The following is a 27,385-nucleotide window of genomic DNA, read 5'->3' on the forward strand; positions in this document are numbered from 1 at the left end:
AAAATTGCGTACTGAAAGTGTTTTCACTCATCTGTCCTCTACACCTCCATCAGGAGAATGACTCACCTTTCTGAACAGGTACAACACTAACCCTGTGGGGACCAATCACCCCTTGGGCCTGTCGCTTCATACAAAGCATCTGTACTTTTTTAGCTGGAAGGTCACACAGAGCTCAGTTAAACCTTCTGATTTTTCTTTTGTATAAAATGTTTGTATAGCTGGGGGAGTCCATCAAATCTTGGATGCAGTCTGTCTCACTGTAAAATATTATCACACTTTGGCCTGTCAGATTGAGTGATGAATGCCTGTTGAATCACATTGACGCACATGATCCATCTGTGCCATTTTCATGTGTTGAAAATGCAGCATTAAAGAGATTTGGGCATAGTCCTGTCAGTTTTTAAATGAATTTTACTCCACTAAAGCTAAAGATAAATACATGCTAACAGGATATATGCATATCTATGGGCGCTAAATGTGTGACGCTGTCAGAATTTTGACACGGCAGTCTTTGGTGTCCAAAGCTCTAAACCAGGTGTCGGTGGACGTCTCTCACAGTGTGATCTAGGCACAATGGTTGAAATGCGTCCATGTTGTTCCATGGACAACCCTACATCATAAGGGCCTTTAATAGCACATGGCATTTGGTTACCTCAGCAAAAACCCACCCATCTGTTGTCCAATAAGCTGAACATATCAGAAGGTGTGCAGGGAACTTAAACCAGGACAAAACACCAAAAGTGCAACTATCAATTATACAGCAAGACATATAATGTTATGCACTCCCAGCTTACTTGTTATATGTCTATTGTCTTCTACTGTTCAGTCTGCTCTAGCCCTAACACTGCCAGTTTAACCCACAGCTGCAAAGTTTTGACAGCCATGTAAGTAATTACTGAAAAAAATCTCATTTTAAAACATACTTGTTGGACGAATATCACAGATTCATTCGAAATAATTTCAAAACTGTGCTGCTGTGGAGGCGGCCCAAACTTCAGCGAATCTCCATCATCATCATCCTTCTTGGGAGTGCAGAAGCTGTCAGTCTGTAATTTAACTGTAATTTAAACTACAATAACAGAGAAATGAACACAACAGCGAAACAGCGCCATCTACTGGTCTAATGAGTCAACTGCATCTCCAAACACAAGTCTGTGCTGTGGAAAGTACATGATCGTCATAGCAATTTGTGTCAAATACGTGCTTGACTGTGATGTTAATGATATTTGAGATACAATCCAAACGCAATATCAAAGATGATTTTATTTACATAAATCTCTTTTTAAAACAAAAGGCAAAATGAACAGCTTTTACCTTTTGAAAAGCTTTCAGAACAATCACACTAATAATCAAAGTCCTTCATGGCTGAAACATGTCAAAAAGCACAGCTTTCTAATCAAATTAGAGCTCATATTTTTCTCATTATCAACAAGAACTTCGCGATTCCTTGCAGCTTATTTTCTGCAACCAGTAATTACAACAGTAATGAGCACGAGTTTGTAGTCAAACCCTTAAGACGTTCAGGCTGTGAAAGTCTAAACAATGTAATACTCGCAGGAGCTGTGCTTGAAAGCTTTTCAATACAAACTCTTAATGAAGACCTCTGTAGTCACTGAGCAATCTGCACGGCCAAATACGGTGAAAACATGGTTCCTAAATGTTGTCTGGGTCTTAGTTTCATGCCAGTAGTTTAAAGATGTCGGATCGGTGTTCAGTAGGACGTTTGCTGCTGGGTAACCATTGCTTGTTGGTTTAATAAACCAAAAGGAAAAAATACAAACTAAAATGTCTCTTCTTTTCCGCAGCTCCTTTAGATTTTTTAGGCCCAGAAATTCTTATTTATAATTTATTGAAAATACTCTTCCAGCCATGCAGTGGGACCCTGAGACCAGAAGCCCAGTTTGAGCCTTCGGAAAGGTGCCGTCTTCATGGTGTGGGCAGAGCGAGGAAGCTTCTGTCTGTACCGGTGATTAGAAACAAAAAGGTGCATTTACTCAACCATATGACCACCATATCTGCTCTTATAGCATGACTAATAATCGACATGCAAAACAAATTCTGGTACTTTTTTCCTTTTAAAAGAAATACAAGCACCCGGTAGACAATACAAGTGGCCTCTCAAGCAGCGTTTCTGTGACATAAATTGAAGAGCATTGAGAAATAATCATTTTAACCGATAAGTCTTTACATTTTTTTTGGCTCCACACCAGCGCTCTTACAAACGACAATTTCTGGGTCTGTGACGAGCTTTTAACCAAACTAAATACTGATTTCTGTGAAGAGACACGAAGCAAGTCGAATCATTGAAAAAAAAAGAAAAACTCTTCTTATCATGAGGGAGAATATGCGCACGTTTTTGTTTTAATATATGTACAATAACGTACACAAATGTAAGCGAGGTCACACAAGAGACCAGTAGTAATTAATGAGAGAGGTATATCAGTGATTACAGTAGCACGTCTTTTGTTTTTAATCACACACACCTCTCTGTTTGCTCTGGTCGGTGCAGAGTTGATAGAAAACTGCTTCACTCTCCTGCCTTCATTCTCACTGTGGACAAGTTCACAAAGCTTCTGTTGAAGTTCGTTAAGGACAAAAATGTCGGACATGTGTGCCACAAACTGGAGCTGTGATCAATCTGCAACTGAGGGTTTGAGAGCACTCGAGGCTGGTTTAATAAGAGAAATACTTCAGGAGCGAGCGGGGCCCGAATCGTGAGTGAAATTGATGTTACTAAGAAACGAAAGTCCAGCGAGACGTAACAAACGAGTAGCCCTGATGAAGACTGTTAGCCAATCATTGGTTGGCTGGATAAAAACAGCTTGATAAAGTTGTGACAGCAGGTTTCAAACACTAACATACAAAACTTAGCTTCAGTGCTCAAAACTCCCGAATCTCACAGACTGATTAAAGCTGGAATTTGTTTAGTCGCTCCACAATTTTGTCATTAATAAACTGACAAACTGGAGCGTTTCCCCGATAACAAAACAGTAGGGAACAGGAACTGCATCTTTGAGACATCGTCTAAGCACATTAAAAGTCGGCAGGCGCGCGCGCACACGCACACACACACACACACAAATACACGAGGGCTGCATACGAGACAAAATCGAAACAACTCTGAAGTGTGGATTCATTTCTTCTTTCTTTTCTTTTCTATGGGCAAAAACACACTTCCACAGCTTTCTCAACAAGGCAGACACACACTGTGCAGAATCTCCAGGAAATATGCTGCAGGTAATCCGATCATTTTGATTTACTGATGTGTGTCAGCTTTGAGGCATTGGGAAATAAACTGTGTTAAGACAGCTGTGTGTGTCAGGATCTTCGCTAGTTTTTTGTTTATTTTAATAACCTAATCCAAAAAGAAAAGTTCAACAGTGAGTTTTTTGTCTACATCATGCAACACGCACGCACGCACGCACGCTCACACACGCAGCAGCAGTTTCCACGAGCCCTTATCGAGTAAAACCCAAATCAAACGGAAAGAAACTAACAAGAAAAAACAGAACGACATCCCTGACATTTTTCAATTAAGATGCTGAAGTTGTGTTTTATAATTCTTTTTAACTTAAATATAATAAAGATATATGTATATTCTTTTCTATAGATCTTTTCTTGTCAGTCCTCGGTGGAGTCTGTGTCATCATTGATATAGTCTTCCTCTATTGGCGTGCTGCCATTTTGAGTCCCCCACTCATCTTCGTCGTACTCTATGCTGTCGTTGTCCTCCAGCAGCTCGTTGTCGAGCTCCCCGGATCCTCCCGCAGCCTGGACCCCGGCCGCCGCTCCGTCGTCCGGCAGCTCGGCGGCTGGCTGCCCGTGCTGGTTCTCCCCTGGTGCCGGCGGGGCTGCAGCAGCGGCGTCCTGCGGCGCTGCGTAGCCCCCGTTGTTGTTAGAAAAGGCGGCTCTGTCTCGGCTCTCCTCCTCCACGTAAACTCTCTGATGGCACATGGGGCACGTGTCCTGGATGTAGAGCCACTTCCTCAAGCACAGCGCGTGGAAGTAGTGGTGGCAGGGCGTGATGCGGGCCGAGGTGGCGAACTCCTGGTAACAGATGGCGCACACATCCTCGATGTCCCTCAGCTGGTCCCCGCGCACCTCGGGCAGGGAGTTGATCTTCTTGACAGCCGTGCGGCGGTTGATGAAGGTCTTCCAGCCGTTCTTGGCCTGCAGGTAGATGTTGAAGTAAGCGTGCAGGCACATCATGCAGGCGCGGATCTTGCTGCCGGACTCGAACATCATGGTGTAGGCGCCGTTTCCGAACATGATGACGCCAAACAGGAACTCGATGATGTTGCCCGTGGAGCGCACGTAGTAGACGTAGTCGTCCAGCTTCTCCCACAGGATGTTGGAGAAGCCGTCTGCCATGAAGAGGCCGTAGACTGTCAGTGACACCACCACCTGGACGGAGGGAGGGAAACAAGTTAGACACTAATACAGTACTGTGTGCTGTACAGGGGACGAACAGACGCTACAGCACTGCTAATGAAATGTACTGAAGCAGTGATGCAGAGCACACCAGGAGGGTATGATGCACATCAACACATCTGTGTCTGCTGTCTCTTATGTCAGCTCACACACTGTCCTTCACAGAATCAACACTGCCAAACAGCAGAAACTTCTCAACTGAAGATGTGCATCTATTAAATCAACAAGCTTTCCTGAAATACTACTATACTATACTACTATTTTGAAACTTTGTTTGACTGAACATAACAGCCAACAGTTTTAACACTGCTGTATTGGGACTCTAACAAGGCACTAGCACCACTCTGCCCTCCGTGCACCATCTCTACTGTGCTACCAACAAACTGAAGCACAGGCAGCGCAGAAGCTGACCTGTGAAAGAGAACATTATGTGCATGAACAAGGCAGGAAGTTTCCTCTGTCAGTCTCGTAAAATCCACGTTCTCCGTCTCTCGCTCTCTCTCACTAATCGTTACGACTCAGCACCATAAAACTGGCAAGTCATAGCCGCGGGGGCTACAGCTAGACAGACAGGAGCCTGACGCTCCCGTGTGGCTAATTAGAATAAACCTGCTCATGTAGACAGGGAGCTGTGCTGTGCTCACAGTGTCCGTTGGAAAAAGCGATAATTGCACTAATAGAAAGCTGCGGTATTGTCGCCATCAGTAGAGCATCACACCTCTGATCACAACAAAGGTGCATTTTGCGTGTGGTACGGGTGATGTAGCGCTGCCTAGCATAGCCAGTTTGTGATGCACTCAACAGTCACTGTATATGAAAACTACACTCATACAGCACTGGAGCAAAAAAACTATATTAGACACTATACAGCTGACTCTTCTGTCAAATGTGCTTTTTGCCAAGTTTTAGATTTTGTGACTGACCCACAAGCTGACACAGATAACAAATAAAATAAAGAACTATTAAATGGCATTTTGGAAAATATCTGAATTCAGCTTTAAGGCAGAAAAGATGGGACAGAAGGAAGCAGGCAAAAACACTCAAACTCACAGACTGATGAAAACTAACAGGACGAATCAGAGTGTGTGTTCTTCCCAACAAATTTATTCTCCATCCTCACCTTGAGGCAGAGCTCCACACAGAAGGCGGTGACGGCAAAGAGCCAGGTGTTGAGGGCGTAGTGGTGCCAGAGGGCGTAGCTGAGCACCACAGGGAGCACAAAGAGCGCCAGGGACACTAGCAGGACAGGAAGATGGCGGCGAACGGAGGAGACATGGGAGGCGCTGAGAGACATCAGGACGGGGTCGGTCATGCCGTGGATGAAGTGGAGAATGGCCGTCAGCAGAAGGCACATGTTCCGGCTCAGGCGCACCTTCAAATGAAAGAGAGAAAGGCTTTCAGACACTGACAAATACCACGAGATAATAACCAGCCAGAGAGACTGCACCCTCAAGTCATGATAAGTATCTAATCTAATCTAATCTAATCTCTCAGTAAATCAACCAGATGTGTCTGCGAGTTTCATCAACCCAGAAAGTTTAAGACCTATTTAATGTCAGTTAGAAGTGAGGCTTTCCCATCGTCTCTTTACTGTCTATAATAAAGCCTCAAATAAGCAAACAGGTTGTGTAGTTATAAGTGCTGGCTTAAGCACCTCATACAATAGATATAAGTAAAAACATCATTAAATAAAAAAGACCCCGGAGCAAAATGAGAGGAGAAAGAAGTAATAATATAATAATTCCTCATTCAGAACTTTCCACATAATAAACTTAAATAGACATGCTCACACTTGAGGAGGTTATTATCATGTATTAAAAGCAGATATTTCAGAGGGGTTAAGCAGCTCTTGTTACTGGTGGTTTGGAGGGTAAGGTGAAGGACGTCAGCATCAACAAAGGAGGAAAGCAAAAAAGAAAAGAATGAACGATGAAGGTAAACATCCAGGATCAAATGGGAAACTTTTGTTGTCTCCTCAACAGCTGTGTTCATGACCCCCTTTCTGCATCCACTAATTATACCCAGCTGAATAATCGATCTGGCAATCAACTGGGGAGATGGCGTCATGAATGCTGCAGTGACATACCAGGCGTTCCTCAGGGTCCAGGCTGCTAAGGCCGGTCTGCAGAGCCAGGATGAAGAACAGAACAGGAGCCACGAAGCCTAAACGCTTGTCCTCCTCCTCCGTCGAACCTGAAGTGTCAAAATGAGACAAAACATCAAACTTCAGGAGCCTTCTCACGGCCGGTATGGCAGATTCAAAAAGCCCGTCCAAACACTCAGTCGTACCTATGAAGGCCAGGATGCTGAGGCCGAGGTAGTGTGCAACAGAGGAGATAACGGCACTCATCCCCAGAACAGTGAGCGTGGAATCACAGCCGGAGATGATCAGGTTACTCGTCAGATCCCAGAACACGTCCCAGCTCAGCAGGTAGCCCTGAAATCGGTGCAGTCACACAGTTACACATGTCACCATTACTTCTAACTGCTGCTATAAGACCGCTGTAGTGCAGTGGTGACAGTGTTTGATGGCACTGACTAAAACACCACAAAAAAGGATGAAACGGCCTCCTGCAGGCACAATCCACTGTTGCAACAATCACACTTTATGTTTATAGAAGTGCAAAGATGAAATCTAAGACTTTTTAACACCTTCCAATCGGTTTGTTTGAAGGAATACACACTCAGATCAAAAGCAGACTGAATGGTTCTGGTCTTACCTGTGAGTCGGAGCTACCGTCAGCAACACCGCCGGTGGCGTCACCGCTCTCCCTCCTCACCGCCCGCACCACGTACACCAGGATCAGTGCCTGGGCTGTGACCCGGGTCAGCCAGAACACCCGCAGCACATCGGGGAATCTGATCCGCTTCCACGTGTCCTCGAGCAGCAGCTGAAGCCCATAGATTCTGTAAATGTGTCGTACGAGCAGGTAGACGTACCGGCACGAGTAGTAAAACCATTTGAGCCTCATGGCCAGGCACACGGCCGTGTTGAGTGCCAGCGCCAGGCCCGAGAACACAGCCACCAGCTGCCTGACGTCTGCCGGCAGCTCAATCATCAGCCCCCACAGAGGTATCATGATGTCCAGAACCACCAGCGCAGCGAACACCGACTGGAGGTTGAGCAGGAACACGTAGCCAATGCCAAAAACGAGCTGGACTGCGGCCATGCCCAGCCACAGCGTCGGCCCGTTTCGGGGCAGCAGCCTGAACCCCAGGGCTGCTTTGTAGTAGGCGCTGTAGAAGTCTATGTGGGAGGTGGCGTAGTAGTTGAAGAGGACCGCCGCCATGCCGAGGAGAACAGCAAAGAAGAGGGTGTAGAACTTGAACAAGGCTTTCTGGGAGAGCAGCAGCACCACGCTGGAGATGAGGACACCTGGGACACACGAGACACAGCGAATTAACGCTAAACTATTCCCATCACAAAGACTGGCAACAGGGCAAAGTAAGGCTGCTCCGTCATGGCAACAATCAGAATCATGATGACTGAACATGATTAATACTGACTTTGGAAACATCACGCCATTATTAAACTTTGAAAAAGTCCTGTCTTTGTAACTGTGGATTGCCTTCACTGTGTCCTTTTATCCGGTTCTATTTGCGTGTTTTCATTTAGTATTGAACGCGCTTGGTGACCAGCGACACTGTCAGCTCTAGGCACTTTACACACACACTATCATCACTGCAAAACGAGAGCGTCATTGTGAGCCGGAAAGCGGCACAATAATCATTTTACCTTGATTATCTGGTTTTCATAATTGCTGACAGCCAAAACCATAACTGTAAATTTAATCTGATTAATTGCTCAACTGTAGGGCAAAGCAAACACTCTAACATTTCACCAAACAAACAGACAGAAAGCTTTGGCATATCCCAGGTGTGCACGTGAAGAAAAATGGAAGCACACAAACCTGAACAGAGAAAATAAACACCAGAACACACATAACAGTGTAGCATAGAGCTACTGCGTATGTGTGCACCTGCCCCTGTCATGGATGATTGGAATGACAAGAACATCGTCACAGAACTGAAATCAATCTGATTGGCTGTGGGTGAGCTAAACCAGTCAGCTGGTCCTTGCTATTTCACAGCATTGCAATCACTATGGCAATGCAGCAGTAAGCTATGTCAAATGTCTTAATAATTTTTCATCAGTGATCACGATGTCTCAGCACTATATGTGATCACCTGACTCTTTCCATACCCTTGTACACATTACCACCTCGACCTTAGGCCTCTTCCAATGTTTACCTCTAACTAAGAAGCTTTAGTCGAGGACTATGCTAACCTTGGATTAGCTATGTAAAGAGTTCATTGATTAAACTGAACTTTGGTGTTAAAGTGGCGTTTGTGGATGTCTTCAATTTACCTTTATCAAATACCATTGTTCATATTCAGTTTTTTCTCACTTTCTAGCACTTTTTCAAAGTCTTGTCTGTAGTTTTATTTCAGGCAAACCTGCTGGTACAAACCATAAAGAATCATAGGTTGAGGAAACATGAAGCTGTTGGCAGACCCACTTTAAAAGGCACCTTATTTGGCCCCTTGCCTCTCCAAAGCCAGAGCTCTTGACTAACACCAAGAGGACTTTCATGGGGGCTGAGCCATTCAAAGGTCAACCCGCTGTACAAACGGAGAGTTATGTAACCTTGTAGTTGTTTGTCTGTGTACAGTGTTTCCTGCTACAGACTCAACACTCTGCAGAGAGAAGCCTTAGCAGGTTGTTCTTTGCAAGAAGAATAAAAACAGCTATGATTATCGTAGACTGGTGTTAAGGCACTGAGAAAAAGTAATCACATGATACATGAGAAAAATATTATGTCAAATGAGATGTCTTCATGAGAGGCTATGTGTGAAGAAGAAAACTGGAAGCGCATGAGACTGCAAATGTGAATGTTTCCTGGTTTTGTTTTTTAATCTTCTATGAAAGCAAACCGAGTATACTTGTGGTTTGGACTGCTGCTTAGACAAACATTTAGACATTTAGATGAGAAAATTTGGGCTTTGGGAAATTGTGATTGTGATTTTATCGACTAAATGATTCATTAATCGTGCATGAAATGAAAATACTTGCTCGTTACAACTCCAGTGCTTCTTGCTCATATCACTGTGCCTCCACCAAGTTTTAAGTGATAGAGTTCAGACTGCGATTCAGACAATATAACAGCTTTCTGTTCAGAGTTACAGGGATGAAGAAGCGTATTTAGACAGGCAGAATGACGGACTGCCATAACGTCCCGCTGTTACCAGGACGACTTCCGTTGGATTCCAGCAGATTGTACAAGATTGTACACGACACCTGTGATGAAGTAACTGACGTTAGCGGCTAGCTAGTGACATTTAAACGTCAAATCAGACTGATTTACCTTTGAGATAAACTCGTTAAGCACAGTGTCAGATCAATCTGGCTGGTATTGATATTACAGCTGGTAGCTGATTAATCTTTGGTCGGTCTGACAGGTGACATAGCTTCACATTGCTGACTAACGTCATGGCTAACGCGGCGTCAGTTAGCTAACTTAGATGTCAGCTTGTTGTGTGCTACTGACAGTAATGTGAGGCTCCTGTGGTGGACTCTATACTTTTACAGACTTACCCATGACTCTGACCAACACCTTTCCCATGGCACCAGCCCATCCTGAACCAGGGTCGTAGTAAGAGTTAAAAATGGCGTCGATAATAAAGATACAGGGAACTCTCAGAGCCACATCCAGCACCGCCAAGGCCTGCTGGCCTATCCGGGCTTGAGTGGACGCCATACGGCTTCAGAAGAGGGCTTACAGTCCCGGGGAGTCCCGACTATCCATGTAACATTAAAATAAGTTAAGGTCCTCCACAGTGACCTCGCGTCTTCGGCTCCGCTTCGCCTGGCGTTTATTTGATAGCTGGGAACCTGCTGCCATCCGCCATGTCCGCCCAGCTCAACCTCCTGTTGCTGCTGCTTCTTCTTCTTCTTCTTCTTCTTCTTTTTAATGTCCGGTTGCTCCCATCAAGAGTGCTATCGCCACCAGCGGTTACACAACACAGCTCTCCTCAGATCCCGTTCCGTCTCGTATGATGAAAAACATCAGGATATCTCTGGTTTAGCCATTTCCTTCTGCTTTGGGACGACCGCAGAAGTTGCGTGGCTGTCGGTTCCGACGTACGTGACGTACCTGTCAACGTCAGAGGGTGTGGCAGTTGACGTTGCATGTTTCACAGATATGAACGTCTTTTGATAAACTCTAAAATCATTTAAAAACAAAAACAGACTGTACATTTAAATATTTTTTTTTCTTCCATGTCTTTTATACGTCTGAGTCAACACTTGTTTTCTTACAAATGTAAAATGGGAATATATTTTGGTTAATAAAGTTTTGGTAAAAAATATTTTTACAGACTTACTGTATCATATATGATTCAACATTCAACATGATAACTGATTTTCCTGGAGACAGTACTAAATCCCACGGATAGCCTTATGTCAAATAATAATTGAAAATCATGAGCGGAAATATGTTTAAAGATAACAAGCAAAGCACCTGTTCAGTTCAAATAACGTAGGGAAACCTTCTAGTTATGGCTTAACTTTTGTGTTAAAAAAAACACAAAAAACAAAAAACAACAGGAAATTAATTTAGAGGTACATGAAACACAGAAAATAAGATATTGTCCCATGAAAAACTCATATTTATTTTTTAATTTTTATTTTATTTATGACGACTGATTAGAAGCTATTTCACTTTTCTCACACACACACACACACACACATACATTCAGCACCCTCATCTGGTTCGTCGTCAGCTGGAGCTGAAGAAGACTTTGGTGGTGTTGCTGTAGATTTCGTTGGCCAGCTCCAGCGGGTCTTCCTCCCTCGCTGCTGCCATCACTTCTAGAACTTGTCTGGAGACAAAAAGTGAAATCTGTGCATCAGCTTAGCTGATGGGTTGAAAAACGTTGATGTTTGCTCGCCTGGAAACTGATGAGCTGTAAAAAGAATCTAGCCTCGACCTTCACCCTGACATTACTCACATGATGTGACAGGGCTCATTCCTGTCCTTCAGACAGTGCCCCGCCTCCCATTTCTTCTTCGTGGGAAACGTAGTTTTAATGTATTTGGAGCCTGCGTGAGTGTTCTTCACGCCACACCACGGAGCATCTGGGGAGGAGCAGGAGATTAATAATGCATTATCAAATGTTTAAATTTAATTTAATGATGAAGCCACAAAACACGTCAACTTGGCTCCGAACGTCTCATAACTGTGAATGCGCTTCAATGCTGTGCTGAAAAGAAATGTAATCTCATTTTGTAATGTGATGATTCTGGAGCTATTTACCTGGAATATCAGAAACAATTCCACCGTCATTTCTTTTCTTTCACCATCCAGTGACCACATTTTGTCAAATGCCTTCATTAACTCACCGGTTTCTATCATGAGTCTCTCAGTGGGGACAGACTTCATAGCTTCGATATTGGCCTCTGTTTTCAAGGAACTGAAAATCAGAAATAAACACAGCTGAAGTTGCAACGACCTGTCAAAAACTGAGGTGTGAACCACAGAGCTATGCTACAACTCTATCAGCGACTAACACTTTAGGTGTTAGGGTGTGTTTTTTGGAAATTAAACCATTATAAGTTGAACCAGTGTATGCTGAGCAGTCTCGGTAATGAAACCTTGAGAGGAGAAGGGGCTGATTCACTGGACTGTATCTGTAACTTTTTGTTAAGAAAACAGAAATACATAAAATATATAATATATATAAAAGTTATAAATAAAACAGTGCCTTTCATATTAACAAACACAGCACGGCTAGTTGAAATCATCATGTCTCTGCTGGTCGCCTGCACATATTTTTCACAGGACAAAGTTAAACCATGGTTAGGGCTGACCTGCAAGGCCACACGTTGAACTGGTCCATTGTGTGGACGTTAACGGTCAGTACTGTTCGAGAGGTCGAGATTCTAATTAAAAGTCAATCTAATTTAATGAACTGAACACCTGTTCTGCCTGGGCAACTGTTTCTTAAATGAGAACTATTTCATATCTCAGTACATAGTGCTGAGAACCTGCATTATTAATGGCCACTTAAGGTCTATAGTTCTTGAGAGAGCCCCCCATTGGTCAGGTCCTCTCAGGGAGCCCCCAGAACTGTTGGTCCAAAAACAGTTAAGGATAGAAGTCTGTTAAAATATGATGGATGACTTTTTTTTAAATCTGAACAATTTCCAAGTCGATCCACAAGCTTCCAGCTGGTCGTTTGTTGAAAGACTGAACATGATGAGCTCTAATCAGATATTTTGCTTGTGTTCGGACAGGTGGCAAGTCAAACGTAAGGTGGAACTGAGCCCAGGTGTGGTTCATGTCAGGTCAAGTCTTTGGGTTCAGGGGGAAAATTTTCTCACCAGCCATTTATTCCAATGTAGAGGTTGAGCTCGACGAGGGCAGCAGCGTCCTCTGCAGTCCCATCAAATGAGTGGACCTGAAGGAGAAAATTAAAGGGAATCAGCTGGATCATCTCCAACTGTAGTGCATTCATTCTGTGTTAGCTCTTTACGTACTTTCTTACTTTGTTAATTAATTTCTATCCATTAGTTAACTTTAAAGAACAGCATACAGTGTATACTTCTGATCAGTCGAGAGCATCAACAAATGTCCTCACCACTCCTCCAACACAGCGGTCTCTGTTTCTCTTCATGATGCCTGTCAAAACAGAGACAAAGAAACAGTAAAATGATTGTACAAAAAAATCCCTCTCGTGAACCAGATCGGGTCCTGGGTGCACAAACCCACCGATGAACTCCTGGTGGGAGTTTCTGCAGTGGAGGAACATGGGCAGCTGGGTCTCCTCGGCCAGCTCAAACTGCTTCTCAAAGTATCTGTTTCAGAGCAGAGTGGAGAAAATGAAGAGTGCATCCGAACGAAGGATATTTCAGGACTGCGCTGTCTGTTACACACGAAACAGTTCGCTGAATAATCGAGAGGTCGATAAACAAAAAAATCAACAGACGACAATTCTGAAGATCGCTCGTTGTTAGGTCATTTATCAAACAAAGACACCAAAATATTTCATCTTCCAGCTTCTCCAGGTTTTTCTCTGTTTGACATCAAAGGAAATTGAATATATCTGAGTTTTGGACACTGTGAGAACTTGTGATAGGCTTCTTTTTTTTTTTTTTTTTTTTTTTACCTGTTTCTACACTCTTACCTCTATGCTTGGGCAGCCTTAGATGCCTCAGAAAGTCTCTGGTTAAACTGCTCACAGCTCACAGACACACATCACAACCAGCCAAAGGTACTTATCAAAGTAGTGCTGCAGTTTTTAACACACAATCGAGACAAGCAAACTTACTTGAGTTGAGTTTCTTTTGGGCAAAATTCCAACCTATCAAAATCTGGAAGAAGAAAAAAAGACACACACAGTATCAGCATATCAGTAAACAATAGAAATACTTAGATCCAACTTCCACACTCAGCCACTCTATACTGCATCATATTTTATTATATATCACAGTTTGTATGACATTAATCTTATCCTTACATATAAATAAATAGTAAATTAAATATGTTACATTATACATTCAATGTAACAGATGAAATACGTGTAATAACTTGTAAGTGATCCTCTTATACGATACACATATGGTGATATATAGTATATTGTATCTTGCTGACTTATTACACCACTTTGAAGGTGACGGTGCTGCACTATGGTGAAACACTGTTGGGGGGGGCTGCATGCATACTGCTTATCTTTGAACTTTGACTTGAATTGCTCTTGTATCACTTTATTTGCAGCAGCAGTAATATTATTAGAATTAGAATGTTTCACTTCCTGTTTATTTCCTAGCATTTCTATTTATCTGTCTTCACTGTTTCGTTTTTGTGCTGCTGCAACAGTTTATTTCATCTTATCTTATTATTGAACATAACATATCCACAGACTATAGAGTAAGCACGAGGCTCAAAGGGGGAAAAGCCGTGAACCAGAAGTGACTCATTTCTTGTGGATAATCATCTGAATAATTTCTGATTCTTACTTGTGCTCTGTTTTTTTTATTACTGCACAAATGCAACCGGTCTAACAGTACACACCTAGCCCACACTCCCCGATGGCCACCACCTTTCCTCTGTGGGCTGTTGCCAGCTCCCTCAGCCCTGAGAAGTACTGCGATACACCCTTCTGCTCAAACTCACTGCAGCGGGTGGGATGGCAGCCGACAGTGCAGTAAAACTCATCTGCAATAAAGTCGAGAGCTTGTTAAATATAATGAATGAATGAATGAATAAATAGAGAAAAGCATCACGCAGATTATTCTAGAAGGCCCATGGACACTGAAAATCAACCACAAACCATTTGGTGGCATTCCATAACAGGCGTTTGTCATAGTTATTATTACCTCTGCTCTCAGCTAGTTTAAGGGCCTCCTTGCTGTCTTCAAGGCTTCCTCCTGTGATCATAAACTGCAACAAAGCAACAGGTATTACGCTTTTTTCAGTGTGCAATCACAACACTACAAGTCTACAGCCATGCTTAGACAGAGGTGCTAACAACAGCATGCTAACAGGTATAATGTTTACCACGTTCACCACCTTAGTTTAGCATATTAGCATGCTAACATATACTAATTAGCACCTAATTCAAAGTATGGCTGAGGTGATGGGAATGAATTAGTTCTGCAGGTATTTTGTCATAAACTGAACTTTTGTAATTTGTCATTTTTCGTGAACTTTATGTCAACACAAGTATGTAGGATTTATCCTGCAGGGACCACGAATGTCTGTGCTAAACTTCATGCCAATCCATCCAACAGCTGTTGAGATGTTTAAGTCTTGACCAACTGACCAGCACTGCAAAGCTCTTTGTGTGAGGACAACTTGAATAAGTGCACTTAAAGTGATGGACACCCGTCTTACCTTGTCAACCCCGATTTTAAGAGCTCTGTCGACAATCTGATCGAAGTCATCTGTCAAGAAATCACAGCTGGTCTCAGGTTAATTTGTCTCAACAGCCCACAAGTCACAATAAGGAAAGATGCTCACCGTCGTGTTTCTGCTTCCCTCTGTAGAGTCCTCTAAACATGGGATCTGTCAGGTTCACGCCGATATCTGGAGAGGGAGAGGCTGGAATTTGTCAATACTGCAACATGTCACCAAACATGTTCCTGTGATTCAGTGCTGCAACCGTTAACCGTTACTGGACTGTGACACCGGTACCAACGTCCTGCTGGGATATCTTGTCTTCAGTAATTAGGTCTTTGATACAGTGACATAAAATGATTACACAACTGATATAGCTCCCCACAGATACCACGTATCTAATAGTTAAGATGGACAATAAAAATAATATTATTGCAGTAATTACCACAGTGTTATTGGTCAATATCCTGTATGTTTCCTTTACAACTAAAAATAATTTTATCAATAAATTAATCTGACAATTATTTTTTCCATTGCGAAACATTGTACTGGTGTTTTCATGGTCACTCACTGTGTGGAACATTGTGTGGGTCATGACTGATACACTGAAGTACTGATGTTTGTAGTAAGAATATGAGGGATTTTATGAAGCATTTTGTTGACTTTTTGTTCAGATTGAACAGAGCTCTGTCTTTTCAGCACATAATCTTCTGGGCTGCAACTAAGGATTATCTCTGTAATCTGTCAATTATCTTTTCAATTAAATGACTGTTTAGCCTGTAAAATGACCAAAAAAAAAAATTCCAATTTCATGCCTTCTAACTGTCACTGTGACAGTAATTTTCTAATCATCTAATGGACAGACCATCCTATGATGATCAATTTCTTGTACAATATTGAACATGAAAATCTAAAAATTCAAAGATTTCAATAGTTGATATAAGCCAATAACAGCATTTAAAAAATAATAAATTACCAAAAACTTCACTTGAGGTTTATCAAAGTTATTGCCAATTAATTTGCTGTTGACTGACTCGAATCGATTAATCGATTGACATTTGAATGACAGGGATGTGTGTCTGTGAGGGTTGTTTGCACCAGTTCATCTCAGGTGCTTGTAAACGTGTGAAACAGGAAGCATTTTTGAAGCATGTTAACCTGTAACCCTGCCGGCCTGCAGCCAGGTGAAGGCTTCAGATTCCCTATGGGTCTGAACGAGGTTCAGGGTTTGATTCTTTCAAACCATCTGACATTTTCCTTCATAGCTGCAAAGCTCTGTCACTGCTCTGTTGTCATTTTCAGCTAACTCGTAGCTCCCATGCTAACTAAACGTGTGGGCTTGTCAGTTTACAGCCACCAGCATGCAGTGACACTCACTCTTCTCCGCTCTCTTCATGCTTTTTTAATCTAGTCATTAAAACGAGTGTCTTACCAATGAATTTGTGCTGAGCCATGGTTGCACGAGAAAAACTTCTAAAAAGAACCACACATGCAGCTCCCACCAATCCCATAATGCTACAGTACCTTAATTACTATGGTAGAGAGAGGCCATGTTACTGAAATAGCTCGCTTTTGGGTACTTTTCCACTTTATGCAGGTTTTGTGTGATATATAACATAGAGCCAATATATTCTTATTTCGACACAATCACTAAGACCTGCGATTAAATCCTGACCAGCGAAAAAACGACGAAGACGCATTAAAAGTTTGCGCATTTTGTTGGCATTTACGGTTGTTCCGTCCAATCGAACGATAGCTCCCAGAATCCTCCGCGCGGTTCGGCGAGAAGGTGACAGGGGACGGCGAAAATGGCCTCTGCCTATCTTACTCACCAGCAAAAAGTGTTGCGGCTTTACAAGAAATCACTGAGACACCTGGAGTCATGGTGCGTCTTTAGGTAAGAGGGGCTGCCTGCGTTTGAGATCAATGCCGAATAGTGAAAAATAGAGCATGTAGCTACTGTAGTGCTGTGCCGCTAAGCTAACAGCTAAGCTAACCTCTAGTCGCTGCTAGCCAGGTCACTCATTCCTCAAGTCAGTCAGCTCCACAAAACAGTACTGTCCATTAAAGAAGACTGTATCCATGACACTGCCCTGTTCATTTTAATCATTAAGTTATATTGGTCAAAGATAATTTGCTAAGTTACATTTTTACTGGGCGCCAGCTAGCGTCGAAATCGGTGAATAGTCAAGTTGGAGCAATAACATCAACTTGACTCCCGTCTCACGACAGGGGGTCTATTTATTGTGAATGGATAAAACCGGAAATTGTCATAAGTAATGTTTAGTTTAAAGGTTAGTTATTTGTTTATGATGTTCTGTAAAAGTTTGCTCCACACAGCAAAGTCATGAGGTTTATATCAGGTCCTGCACGATTTATTCACGCTCAGTTAACAGGATAGTCATGAATTCAGATGCAATTAATCACTTAACGGTTTAAGTCACACATTAAGGGTACATCTTTAACTTAAGGGATTTGTTATTGATATTACTTTGCATCTTTGCAGTCACATTAAAGAGAAGACAGAAAAAGTCCATTAAATCCTGAACCACTCTGGAATTTGAGGCCAGTGTGTATATTTTAGAGTTTAAAAAACAGACAACAATATATAACTTTTTAAAATAAGGATCCCTTACATTTAAGAATTGTGACCAAGATATGATTTTGATGCTAACATTTTAGAGTTAAAAAGTAAACATTTCAGTAATGAACAATCTATGTCGTGTTTTTCATGGTCAACACATGTTACACATAGCTTTTTGATGCCAGTAAAAGTTGTGGTTACTTAACTGAGTAGATAAGTAACTTTGATTTTAAAAATTATTATTAGTGTTGTTTCATTATTGTTGTTATCCATCTTAAGTCAGTCGTATGAGTTAAGATATTTAACTGTTGTTTGTGTTTTCCTGTTATAGAGACAAATACCGGTTCTATGCCTGCTTGATGCGGGCTCGTTTCGATGAAAACAAGAATGAGAAGGATATGGTGAAGGCCACCATGTTGCTGAAGGCAGGAGAGGAGGAGTTCTGGTCTAGTCAGCATCCCCAGCCCTACATCTTCCCCGACTCTCCTGGAGGGACCTCCTATGAGAGATATGAGTGCTACAAGGTGAGGCGTGGCTTCATGAGTTTTATCTGGATAGCAACCAAGAAAAAAAATCCCCTTTTTTAATCTCTTCTCATACATTACTGAGAAAGTTCCGGGGCTGAGCAATGTTTTGATCACACTATTGATCAAAAAAGTGTGACACATATTGATGTGTAGGACATTGTGACTTGAGAAAGTGCTGCACTGGCTGTCATGTAAGGGGATCCCAACTAGATTGTTATCATGTATCATGATATGGAAATGCGTGATGTTACGTGATGAAAGTCCTGAACTCTGTTTTGTTCCTGTAGTCCCCAGAGTGGCTGCTGGACTTCTGGCACCCCTCAGAGAAGGCCATGTACCCCGACTACTTCTCCAAGAGAGAGCAGTGGAAGAAACTGAGACTGCAGAGCTGGGACAAAGAGGTGAGCTGTGCAGCATCCTGTCTGTCTGCGGGACATGTTTTACACACCACCAGGGTGCCCTTCACCTCTTCTTTGTGCTGTATTACAGTATTCTCTCCATGCATAACAGTACTACCCTGTCATCCATCTAACACTTCAGGAATGACCCAAAGAAACTTGTGTTAATTGTTGGTGTGAATAGGCTAACACTGCAGAAAGTAACCTGGATTTACGTCAAAAACAACTCACCTTTGAAAATGTGTCTGCACTGTACTTGATCCTTGAGACCCTGCAGAGGGATTGTTTCAACTGCAGGTTTGTTAACTGTAAGGGAACAGTATCAGTTATCCCCACCAGGTGGCACTAGAGTTAAGCTCACCAACTATTTTAATAACCGAGTCATTTTTAATGTAACTATAAATTAACCTTGAAAACAAGATGAATTGATAATGCAAATAATCAATGCTTGCAGCCTTAAGGATTATTTTCAGAAAAACAAAATGAGCCCTTGGTTCTGAGAACTTTTCCCAGACCTTTAATAGACAAAAACATAATCTATGAATTGATAATGAAAATAATTTTTAACTGCAGCCCTTGTTATAAATTTTTCTCCCCTCCTGTCTGGTTCCAGGTCGCTCAGCTGCAGGCTGAGATTCCAGCCGGGGGCCCCAAGACTGAAGCCCTCCCTCCTGCCCGCAAGGATGGTGACCTCCCTCCTCTGTGGTGGCAGCAAGTCACCCGCCCCAGGCATCGCCCTTCATAAGCACCCTCCACAAGCATCCTCCACCTCGGTCACCCCCGCAGTCTGAGGGAAAACTCCCCTAACCACACAGCAGCAGCTCGGAGACTAGCTGACCTCTTACTGAACCATCTGTCTGTAAAGAATGTTTTATTAGAGTCGTTTTGTGAGGAGCTTCACCTGTGCAGGTTGCATGACTGAGAAACAACCAGCTCACTGAATTCACTCATTCAGGAGGTTGGTGACTTTGAGATACAGATGAGTCACTTAATACCTGTAACTGTTCCAGTAAATAAATGTATGATGAAAAGCACGGTTGTGTGTTTATATTGAGACATATTGGCATACCTTCAGATATCTCAAGTGTGTGTGTGTGTGTGTATGTGTGTGTGTGTGTGTGTGTGTGTGTGTGTGTGTGTGTCATATGGCTGCTTGAGGGTTAAGACTTGGTTTTAAGGGTTATATTACAATTAGGTCATAGTTAGGCATTTAGTTGTGACAGTTAAGGTCAGAGGGACAGGGAAATGCATTATGTCAATGAGTGTCCTTACAAGGATAAAGGTGAGCGTGTGTGTGTTTGTGTATGTGAGAGAGAGAACACTTGCACCTCATGAAATTACACTAAAACCATTGTGTTTGCATATATACATAAAGAATCACATAACCTGAAGTGAAAACAAATTAAAAAATGAAGGTACAGCCAGACAGGCTCCGGTTAGCTTAGCATAAAAAAGTGGAAATGGGCAACCTGTTCACCTGACTCCATCTACAAATCCAAATATTTGTGTCCCTGCACCTCTAAAGCTCTCTTGTTAACACTTAATATTTTTTTTATTTAATCTGTATAGTATTTAACATGCATATATGAGAGTGGCATTGTTCTTATTTAACTCTGCCAGGTATTCCCAAGTCAGTGCCTTAAAGGCCCTGAGTGCATGCACAGGTGTTTTATCTTTGCCAGGCTGTGCGTGGCCTGTCAGGTGCACTCAGGGTCTGGTCATCACACTTTGACATCACTGTGTCATTACTGGTGTAACAGACTTCCAGGCACAATGAGTCAGTATTGATTACAGCCCGGTGTTACTTTATTTTTAAATGGCCTCAGCTTCTAAATGTGTGACATGACAGTTGTTGGAAATAAAGTAATTAGTGTCCAGGTATCAGACTTTGAGATGAACAGCAGCCTAATGGATGGTGGAGCTGTTTATCTGACCACTTCCTGTTAGTGTTGCTCCTTTAACAGAGGGACAATTGAATTTGTGATCATGTAAAATACCGCTTTGACTTTGTCAGTCCATCTCTCAGTACTTTCTGACGTCCCTACCCTGCCTGTGGCTCTCAGCTTCTATTCTATTGGTTCCTACCCACTCTTTAATTGAATGATGATTTTTGATGATTTTTTTAACAAATATATTTTATTTTTAAAAAAGGCTCAGTAATTTATTTAAAAAAGCTTCAGCAAATGTACAGTTTACTCACACAGGACAAAATAGCATGTTTGTTGGGGACTACTTTCAGCAGCGGACTAATACATATTTTATCCTCTAGTGCAGGCATGTCAAACCAATTCCATAAAGGGCTGCAGGTTTTCCTTCCAACACACCAGGCCAACCAATCAGCATCAAGGGATCACTTAGTTATGAGCTGAAGACTGAGATCAGCTGATTAATTGGTTCCAGCCTGGTCTGCTCCTCCTTGGCTGGAAAGAAAACCTGCAGCCACACAGCCCTTACTAGTGAGCATTTCTGGTAGCTTTAGCAGGCACTGGAAGCTGCTAGCAGGGCTTCAGACTGATATACTTGTTGCTCAAACACTCCATCACTATGGCGACAGGCCTGGCCTGAAGTTGCGTGGCCGTATCATCATGGTGACCGCCTTCAGAGAGTAGAAATCTGAATCCTTCCAGGAGAACCAGACGATGCCGTCTGGCCCGAGCAAGTTCTGAGCTTTCAAAGAGTAGCGCCCCCCCTGGTGCAAAAACACAACTGCAACATTAACATGTCTATTCAACATATCAACAGTCATGTTTCAACATGAAGTTAATGTCAGTTGTTGTTCTTGTGCACAGTGCAGCTGTGTCTCATGCTGTATTCTTGTAGACCGTCCTACCTTGTAGTAGACGCCGTTGAGGTTGGCATAGAAACACTGGTGGAACCACCAGCCTGCGTGGCTGATCTCGGCACAGATGTTGCCGGTGTCTGGTGTGCTGAAGCCCTGCCGGTCGTGGTACCAACCAAACGAATCCTCCACCGTTCCGCTGAAACCCGACACATGGAGGCGATACTGGTTCTCCTCATTCTCTATCCTGCAGGAGGAGGAGGCGAAGAAGCCATTAACTAACTGTAATGTATTAACATGATAATGGATATGATGCTAAGTGATCCTTCACTACCTGCACAACTTAGCTACTGTTGCTATGTCTGTCAAGCTTTCCAGTCTTATACGTTCTATCTCTGGCTGACTTGATGGTTACATATATCAAGCTGAAAGATATTCAAGCCACAGTCATGTCATATTGAATATATTATAAATACTAGTTTTAGACTTTTTTTGCACACGTCAACATCTGAATTGTAATTACAACAAGGTCAGTCAGTCAGTCAGCCCTTCAGTTTCAGTATACACAGCTTTAATGATCTCTTTCTACCTGTCTGTCTACCTGAAGGTGTGATACAGGGCGTGTCTGTGGGCGTGGCTCCAGTCCTGCAGGTCGATGCGGAGGCTGTAGTGGCCATGGTTGGACAGCAGGTGGAGCTGTTGGTTTCCCAGCCAGTGTTCTCCTCGGGGCTCGCCAAAGCCACCACGGTACTCCGACCAGCCGCGGTTAAAACTCACAGAGCCGTCGCGCCGCCGCTGAAACACCGTCCAGCCCCCACCTGGGACACGCACATGTACACATTCTATGAGCTGAACAGGAAAGAAATATCTCCTGGTGCAAAGTTGTATGTAAGGTTCATTTACCATTCAATACCTATTTACTGGAGTAGTGAACAACGTTGCAATTGCATCAGAACCTAATGACGTGGAGTGTTCCAGGTATTAGTCATACCCTCAGGTGGTACCATGGAATGAAAAACTTCTGATTCTGACTGCAAAACGCATGAAAATACAAATTGTCTGATTTTTTTTATAGTTTTGATCATGGTATAAAATAAAATAATCAATTATAAGAGGTCTAATGTCGGTAGTATTCCCTAATTATGTACTAATTCAAAGTCAGTAGAATCAACTAATACAAATTTCATGTCAATGAAAGAATCTACTGATATTCTACTGTTGTTAAAATCAGCTAGTCCAATGTGATGTGGAAACTGTGTTAAGAAAAAGTAGCTTTTTTACACATTCAGCAGTGGTGCAGAGTGGTGGTTGTGTAGGTTTCACTCTTTTAGCTCTGTTTTTGGTCCCTACCAACTCCTGGGGGAAAATACCCGGCTCTTTATATAGCTGCTAAATACTTCACGTTCACCAGCTGTGTCTCTGTTTGCAGGGAGTGAACGGTGGGTTTCTAGAGCTTTTACACTGAAAACAGCTGCCTGCTGTGGTCAAAAACAACACTGATGAGAGCAGAGAGACTGAACCAAAACACTGACGTCGCAGGCTGTCAAACCAAACCAATGAGCTGAAAGATGCTACACAGAGCTGAAGGGGGGACGCAGAGGGGTCATAGTTCTCCACAGAAATGCTCAGCAACTCCTTTTTGGCCCAACCATGAGTATCGTCTAATTACACTTATCATCTTGTGCATGTATTTATACACATAGAGTACAGTGAAGATACAGACTCACTGTGTCCTTTGTGTCCATACCTTATTTTTTCATTATTATTTTTTTATTTTTTTATTTTATTCACTTTACTGATCCCTGTGTGTGTTAGCCTTAGAGAATAGAAATTATTCTCTGCATTTCACCCATCACTGTAAACACACACATGCACATGCAACATGCAGTGAACACACAGGAGCAGTGGGCTGCATGGGGTTAAGTGCCTTGCTCAAGGGCACATCAGCCAGCTGATGGAGGGGGGAGGAGATACTCCACCGCACCAAGGTTTCTCAGTCCGGTGGGGGGAATCAAACTGGCGACCCCCTTTAAACCACTGTGTGCCGCATATATACTGTATGACATGTTTGATGTGTGCTTACAGTGTACAGTGTGTCTCACCCTCGGTCTCCATGTCACAGTAGACAGGCAGCGTGGCGCCCGGCGACAGGACAATGTTGTAAACTCCAGAACGACGAACACCATTGTGATAGAGGGATGCACAGTCTGATGGACAAAAAGACAGGTACTGTCCATCTGAGACAGACAGACAGAGAGACAGAGACAGAGACAGAGCGAGGGAGACAGGGCTTCACATAGCATCATGAAGCGATCAAACAGTCCACTAAACCTCGTGAGACTACCAGCTGTTGTTGAGTTTGTGCTGCTGTTGTGAACTGCATCATTAGCAAAAACCAATTAGCCTTTTTGCCAGACACTGCGTGGGTCAACTGCAGTGCATGATGGTCCGTGAATCTTCGTAAGTAACTGTCAAGAGCAAGATAGATAAATAAATAGAGCTACTAAATCTGAGTGGATGTGAGTCATAGTTTGATAAAGATCAATCCCTTTGTTTCTGTGTGGCCTGTTTTAGCTTTTGCGTTATTAGCCTGTATGTGTTAGCGTTAATGTGTTAGCCTGTATGTGTGTTAGCCTATGCATTTTAGCCTGAGCTAGCCTGTGCGTTATTAGCCTGTGTGTGTTAGCTTTAAAGTGTCAGCCTGTGTGTGTGTTAGCCTATCTATGTTAGCCTGTGCATTATTAACACGTGTGTTGTGAGCTCTAATATGCTAGCCTGTGTGAGTGCGTTAGCCTGTGTTAACCTGTGCAATGTTAGCCTGTGAGTTGTTAGCCTTAATGAGTTAGCCTGTGTGTTGTTAGCCTGTGCTGCTAGCCTGTATTAGCCTGTGTGTTGCTCCCTGGATGAATTAGCCTGTGTTAGCCTGTGTGTTGCTAGCCTTAATGTGCTAGCCTGTGCTATGTAAGTCTATGTTAACCTTTGTGTTTTTAGCCTGTGTTGGCCTGTGGTAGTAAGGTTAGCATGCAACTCACCACTGTTTGTTTCATGTATACCTGGTGGCAGTGTGTCTTGAATGCCAAGCAGCGGCGCAGTTCTGATGACGTTGATGGTGCAGCCCATGTTGCGGCTCAGACGCTGCACGGCGGCTGACAGGTTGCTGAGTTGCACCTGCAGTTCATGCAGCAATGCACCGTGCACATGAAGCAGCATGTCGGTCTTGGTCTGACGCAACTCTAGAGAACGAAGCCGGTGCTCAAAGGTTGAGTTTATACCAACACTGTCTTCAGCCTAGGTGGAAAGGTAAATGTAGAAATAAAGCAGTAAAGAAATTGTGAAGTTGAGATGATCTTAAGAAAATCGGGTATCTACAACGTGTGCTATGCTAATCTTTCAGTACTAATACATCAAACATGTAATTTAAAAGTAGCTCAGCCACTTAAAACTCGAAGGGAAAACATGGTCTACACGTGAACTGAAGAAGCCTTTTGGATGAGAGGCGAAACGTCTCCTAGAACTACAAACAAGTCCAGCTGCCCTTTTGAAAAACCTCAGAAGTACCATGACCTGGATGAATGAGAATCTCCACAGACATGGTCTACAGCTCTGTTAAGTCTCGTAATAACTCTAAGCAGCAAACAAAGGCGCCATGTCAAAGAGTGAGATTGCAGTCTTTGATTTTGAGCAGGGGCAGCCCGGGGACACTGCAGCCCAGAAAAATGTTGTCTGGGTCAGTCAGACCCAGGATGCAGCGCCCCAGCCAAAAGGCCTGCAGCTAATCCTGTTAGCCTTCTGGGTTAAGGAGGACTTAGTGGGTGTAAAGACAGAGAGATAAAGACCAACAGAGAGATGAAGACAGGCAGAGATAAACAGAGAAAGGAGGACATTGTGTTTTACCTGCCTCAATAATCTTTTGCTTTATTTTAATAAAGACCTGCATGTAAGAACGAGCAACATTATCACTGCTACTGTCAATGTCGGTGAGCATATTTTTTGAATATCAAATCCTGTACATAAATGAAGCTACAAACAGTTTGCCAGGTGGTGGCGCTATAATGTTCCATTCAGTTTTAGCCATTAACACAAAGGAAGCGTAATTCCAAAAATGTTCAATATTCCTTTAGAAAAGTTTCAGCTGCATACCTGCATCTCCAGGGTCTTGACTCGATGCTGGTGGTTCCTCAGCTCCTCCTGCAGCTCTGACATGGTCTCCCTCAGCTCCTCCAGCTGCTCCTTCCTGTTCTGGTTCTCGTGGAGCCAATTTGAGATGTCGTCTGTACAGCGGAACATATCCGGGCAGCGTTTCGGGGACGTTCCCACCGGCACTGGAGGCAGCGTTGCCATCAGCCGGCACTGGCCGCTAGATGTCAGCTGGCTGCTGTACTCACCACATTGTGCCGATGAACCACCAATGGTCCGGTTGAAGGTTTTGTTGATGCTGTTGTTAACACCAGTGTCGCCGCTGCGTATCACCGGCGGGGCGTCCGGTGGCAGGTGTGTTTCCAGGAGGGAGGAAGGAGGATGCCAGTCAGCGTCCTCATAGTTGTCCGTGATGTCCCGTATGTCTAAGTTTGTTTCAACGCTTGTGTCTGGTACATTCCTGCTTGTTAGGATATCCATGTCCAGCACATCTGCGTTTGTTTCTGTGAGGGTGTTGGGATGTACATCCTCATCGTGTCCAACGTCTGGGTGTTCATCAGAGGCCGCAGAGTCACCACATGAGCCAATCAGGAAGACAAAAGTCAGTAGAATGGATCGCCACTTCATCCTGAACATTCAGCAACTTCCTGCCCTTCCTGGTTATTGTTGACCTTTATCCATCGCAACTTCGAGTGAAGTCATTGGTAGAAGCTGTTTCATTTACCGCATCGACTTTGGAGTCAGAAGTCATAGCAGCAAAATGAGGCCCAGACTTCCAGAGGTCCAAGTTAGGCTTGAGTTCAGGCTAAGATTCAGAAGAACTAAAACAACGTCCAGATGAATTTCATTACATTTTTGTTCATTAATCCTGACTTGAACACAAACTGGTTGGAACCCTTCAGACTCTACCATCCCTGCCAGGTTTCCATGAAGGTGCTTAACCTGGTCCAGTGCTTCAACATTCCCTGGACTGTAGTGGAAGAGAGTTCATGTTCAGCCCAGAAGACAGCGCTGTAGTTGGTGAGAGAAGCAATTTTGCATCATTCTGATGATTCAAAACCAAAAAACCTTGAAGTGAAAAAAGAAACCTCACTGAGGTGAAAAGAGTAGTTTTAGATGAGGATACTGGTCCAGATCCTGATGAGATCCCAGCCAGGTCAAAGGAACGGTTCTGACCTGCTGGATGAGTCTCCTGCTGAGGCTGGAAACAAACAGTTAAAGAGCTGAAACAAAGTTCACATTAAGTTTCCAAAAACTTTTATCCATGTATGTGCCCAAAGAATCCCACAAATGTGCTGGATCCTTTCAAGCTGTCTAATTCTTTCTGATCAATAGTGGGATCCTTTTCAAGTTAAAAAAAAGACATGGCTGAGTTCATTAGAAGGACATTTGTCCAAGAAATGTTGAACAACATGAACAAACAGCAGCAGAAAAAAAATAACCTTAACCTTAACCTTTAAACTAATTTTTAAAAAGTGGCGAAATTAAAATAGTTTGTGTCAAACAGAAACTCAGAATCAGACAATGAGGTCCATGAAAACACTTCCTGTTGGTGCATTCAAGGACGCTCTGACATGCGAGCTTTGAGTGTCAGCAGATGAACAGCAACCTGCTTTCAGCTGCATTAAAAC

General features: G+C 43.1%; 4 protein-coding genes across 6 annotated transcripts; 1 reads left to right on the top strand and 3 right to left on the bottom strand.

The window, feature by feature from the left end:
• Positions 1 to 1,265: 1,265 nt before the first annotated feature.
• Positions 1,266 to 10,550, bottom strand: rnf139 (ring finger protein 139). Its single transcript, XM_041955266.1, has 6 exons — positions 10,028 to 10,550; positions 7,152 to 7,807; positions 6,721 to 6,868; positions 6,518 to 6,624; positions 5,552 to 5,803; positions 1,266 to 4,404 (listed from the first exon to the last, which is right to left on the bottom strand). Exons 1-6 carry the CDS (start codon positions 10,188 to 10,190, stop codon positions 3,622 to 3,624), a joined length of 2,109 nt encoding a protein of 702 aa, XP_041811200.1. The 5' UTR covers positions 10,191 to 10,550; the 3' UTR covers positions 1,266 to 3,621.
• A 486-nt stretch (positions 10,551 to 11,036) lies between these two features.
• On the bottom strand, positions 11,037 to 16,840 carry tatdn1 (TatD DNase domain containing 1). The gene is made up of 12 exons (XM_041955656.1): positions 16,762 to 16,840; positions 15,453 to 15,518; positions 15,327 to 15,376; positions 14,810 to 14,873; positions 14,505 to 14,648; positions 13,762 to 13,804; positions 13,203 to 13,288; positions 13,072 to 13,112; positions 12,815 to 12,891; positions 11,834 to 11,904; positions 11,443 to 11,569; positions 11,037 to 11,313 (listed from the first exon to the last, which is right to left on the bottom strand). Exons 1-12 carry the CDS (start codon positions 16,838 to 16,840, stop codon positions 11,211 to 11,213), a joined length of 951 nt encoding a protein of 316 aa, XP_041811590.1. The 3' UTR covers positions 11,037 to 11,210.
• A 254-nt stretch (positions 16,841 to 17,094) lies between these two features.
• Positions 17,095 to 19,866, top strand: ndufb9 (NADH:ubiquinone oxidoreductase subunit B9). The gene is made up of 4 exons (XM_041955747.1): positions 17,095 to 17,226; positions 18,245 to 18,437; positions 18,728 to 18,841; positions 19,452 to 19,866. Exons 1-4 carry the CDS (start codon positions 17,138 to 17,140, stop codon positions 19,581 to 19,583), a joined length of 528 nt encoding a protein of 175 aa, XP_041811681.1. The 5' UTR covers positions 17,095 to 17,137; the 3' UTR covers positions 19,584 to 19,866.
• Positions 19,867 to 21,003: 1,137 nt separating this feature from the next.
• LOC121619813 (angiopoietin-related protein 7-like) lies at positions 21,004 to 27,191 on the bottom strand. Of its 3 annotated transcripts, none has more exons than XM_041955717.1 (6): positions 25,758 to 27,191; positions 24,671 to 24,905; positions 23,720 to 23,824; positions 22,219 to 22,435; positions 21,669 to 21,864; positions 21,004 to 21,527 (listed from the first exon to the last, which is right to left on the bottom strand). In XM_041955717.1, the coding sequence occupies exons 1-6, from the start codon at positions 26,388 to 26,390 to the stop codon at positions 21,381 to 21,383; spliced, it is 1,533 nt and encodes a 510-aa protein (XP_041811651.1). In that variant the 5' UTR covers positions 26,391 to 27,191; the 3' UTR covers positions 21,004 to 21,380. The 3 variants fall into 3 exon arrangements, with proteins under 3 accessions (XP_041811651.1, XP_041811650.1, XP_041811649.1); XM_041955716.1 differs by having other exon boundaries at positions 23,720 to 23,854; XM_041955715.1 differs by having other exon boundaries at positions 23,720 to 23,854; positions 24,650 to 24,905.
• Positions 27,192 to 27,385: the final 194 nt, after the last annotated feature.

Source organism: Chelmon rostratus, chromosome 16 (assembly GCF_017976325.1).
Source record: "Chelmon rostratus isolate fCheRos1 chromosome 16, fCheRos1.pri, whole genome shotgun sequence".
Taxonomy (NCBI): domain Eukaryota; kingdom Metazoa; phylum Chordata; class Actinopteri; order Chaetodontiformes; family Chaetodontidae; genus Chelmon; species Chelmon rostratus.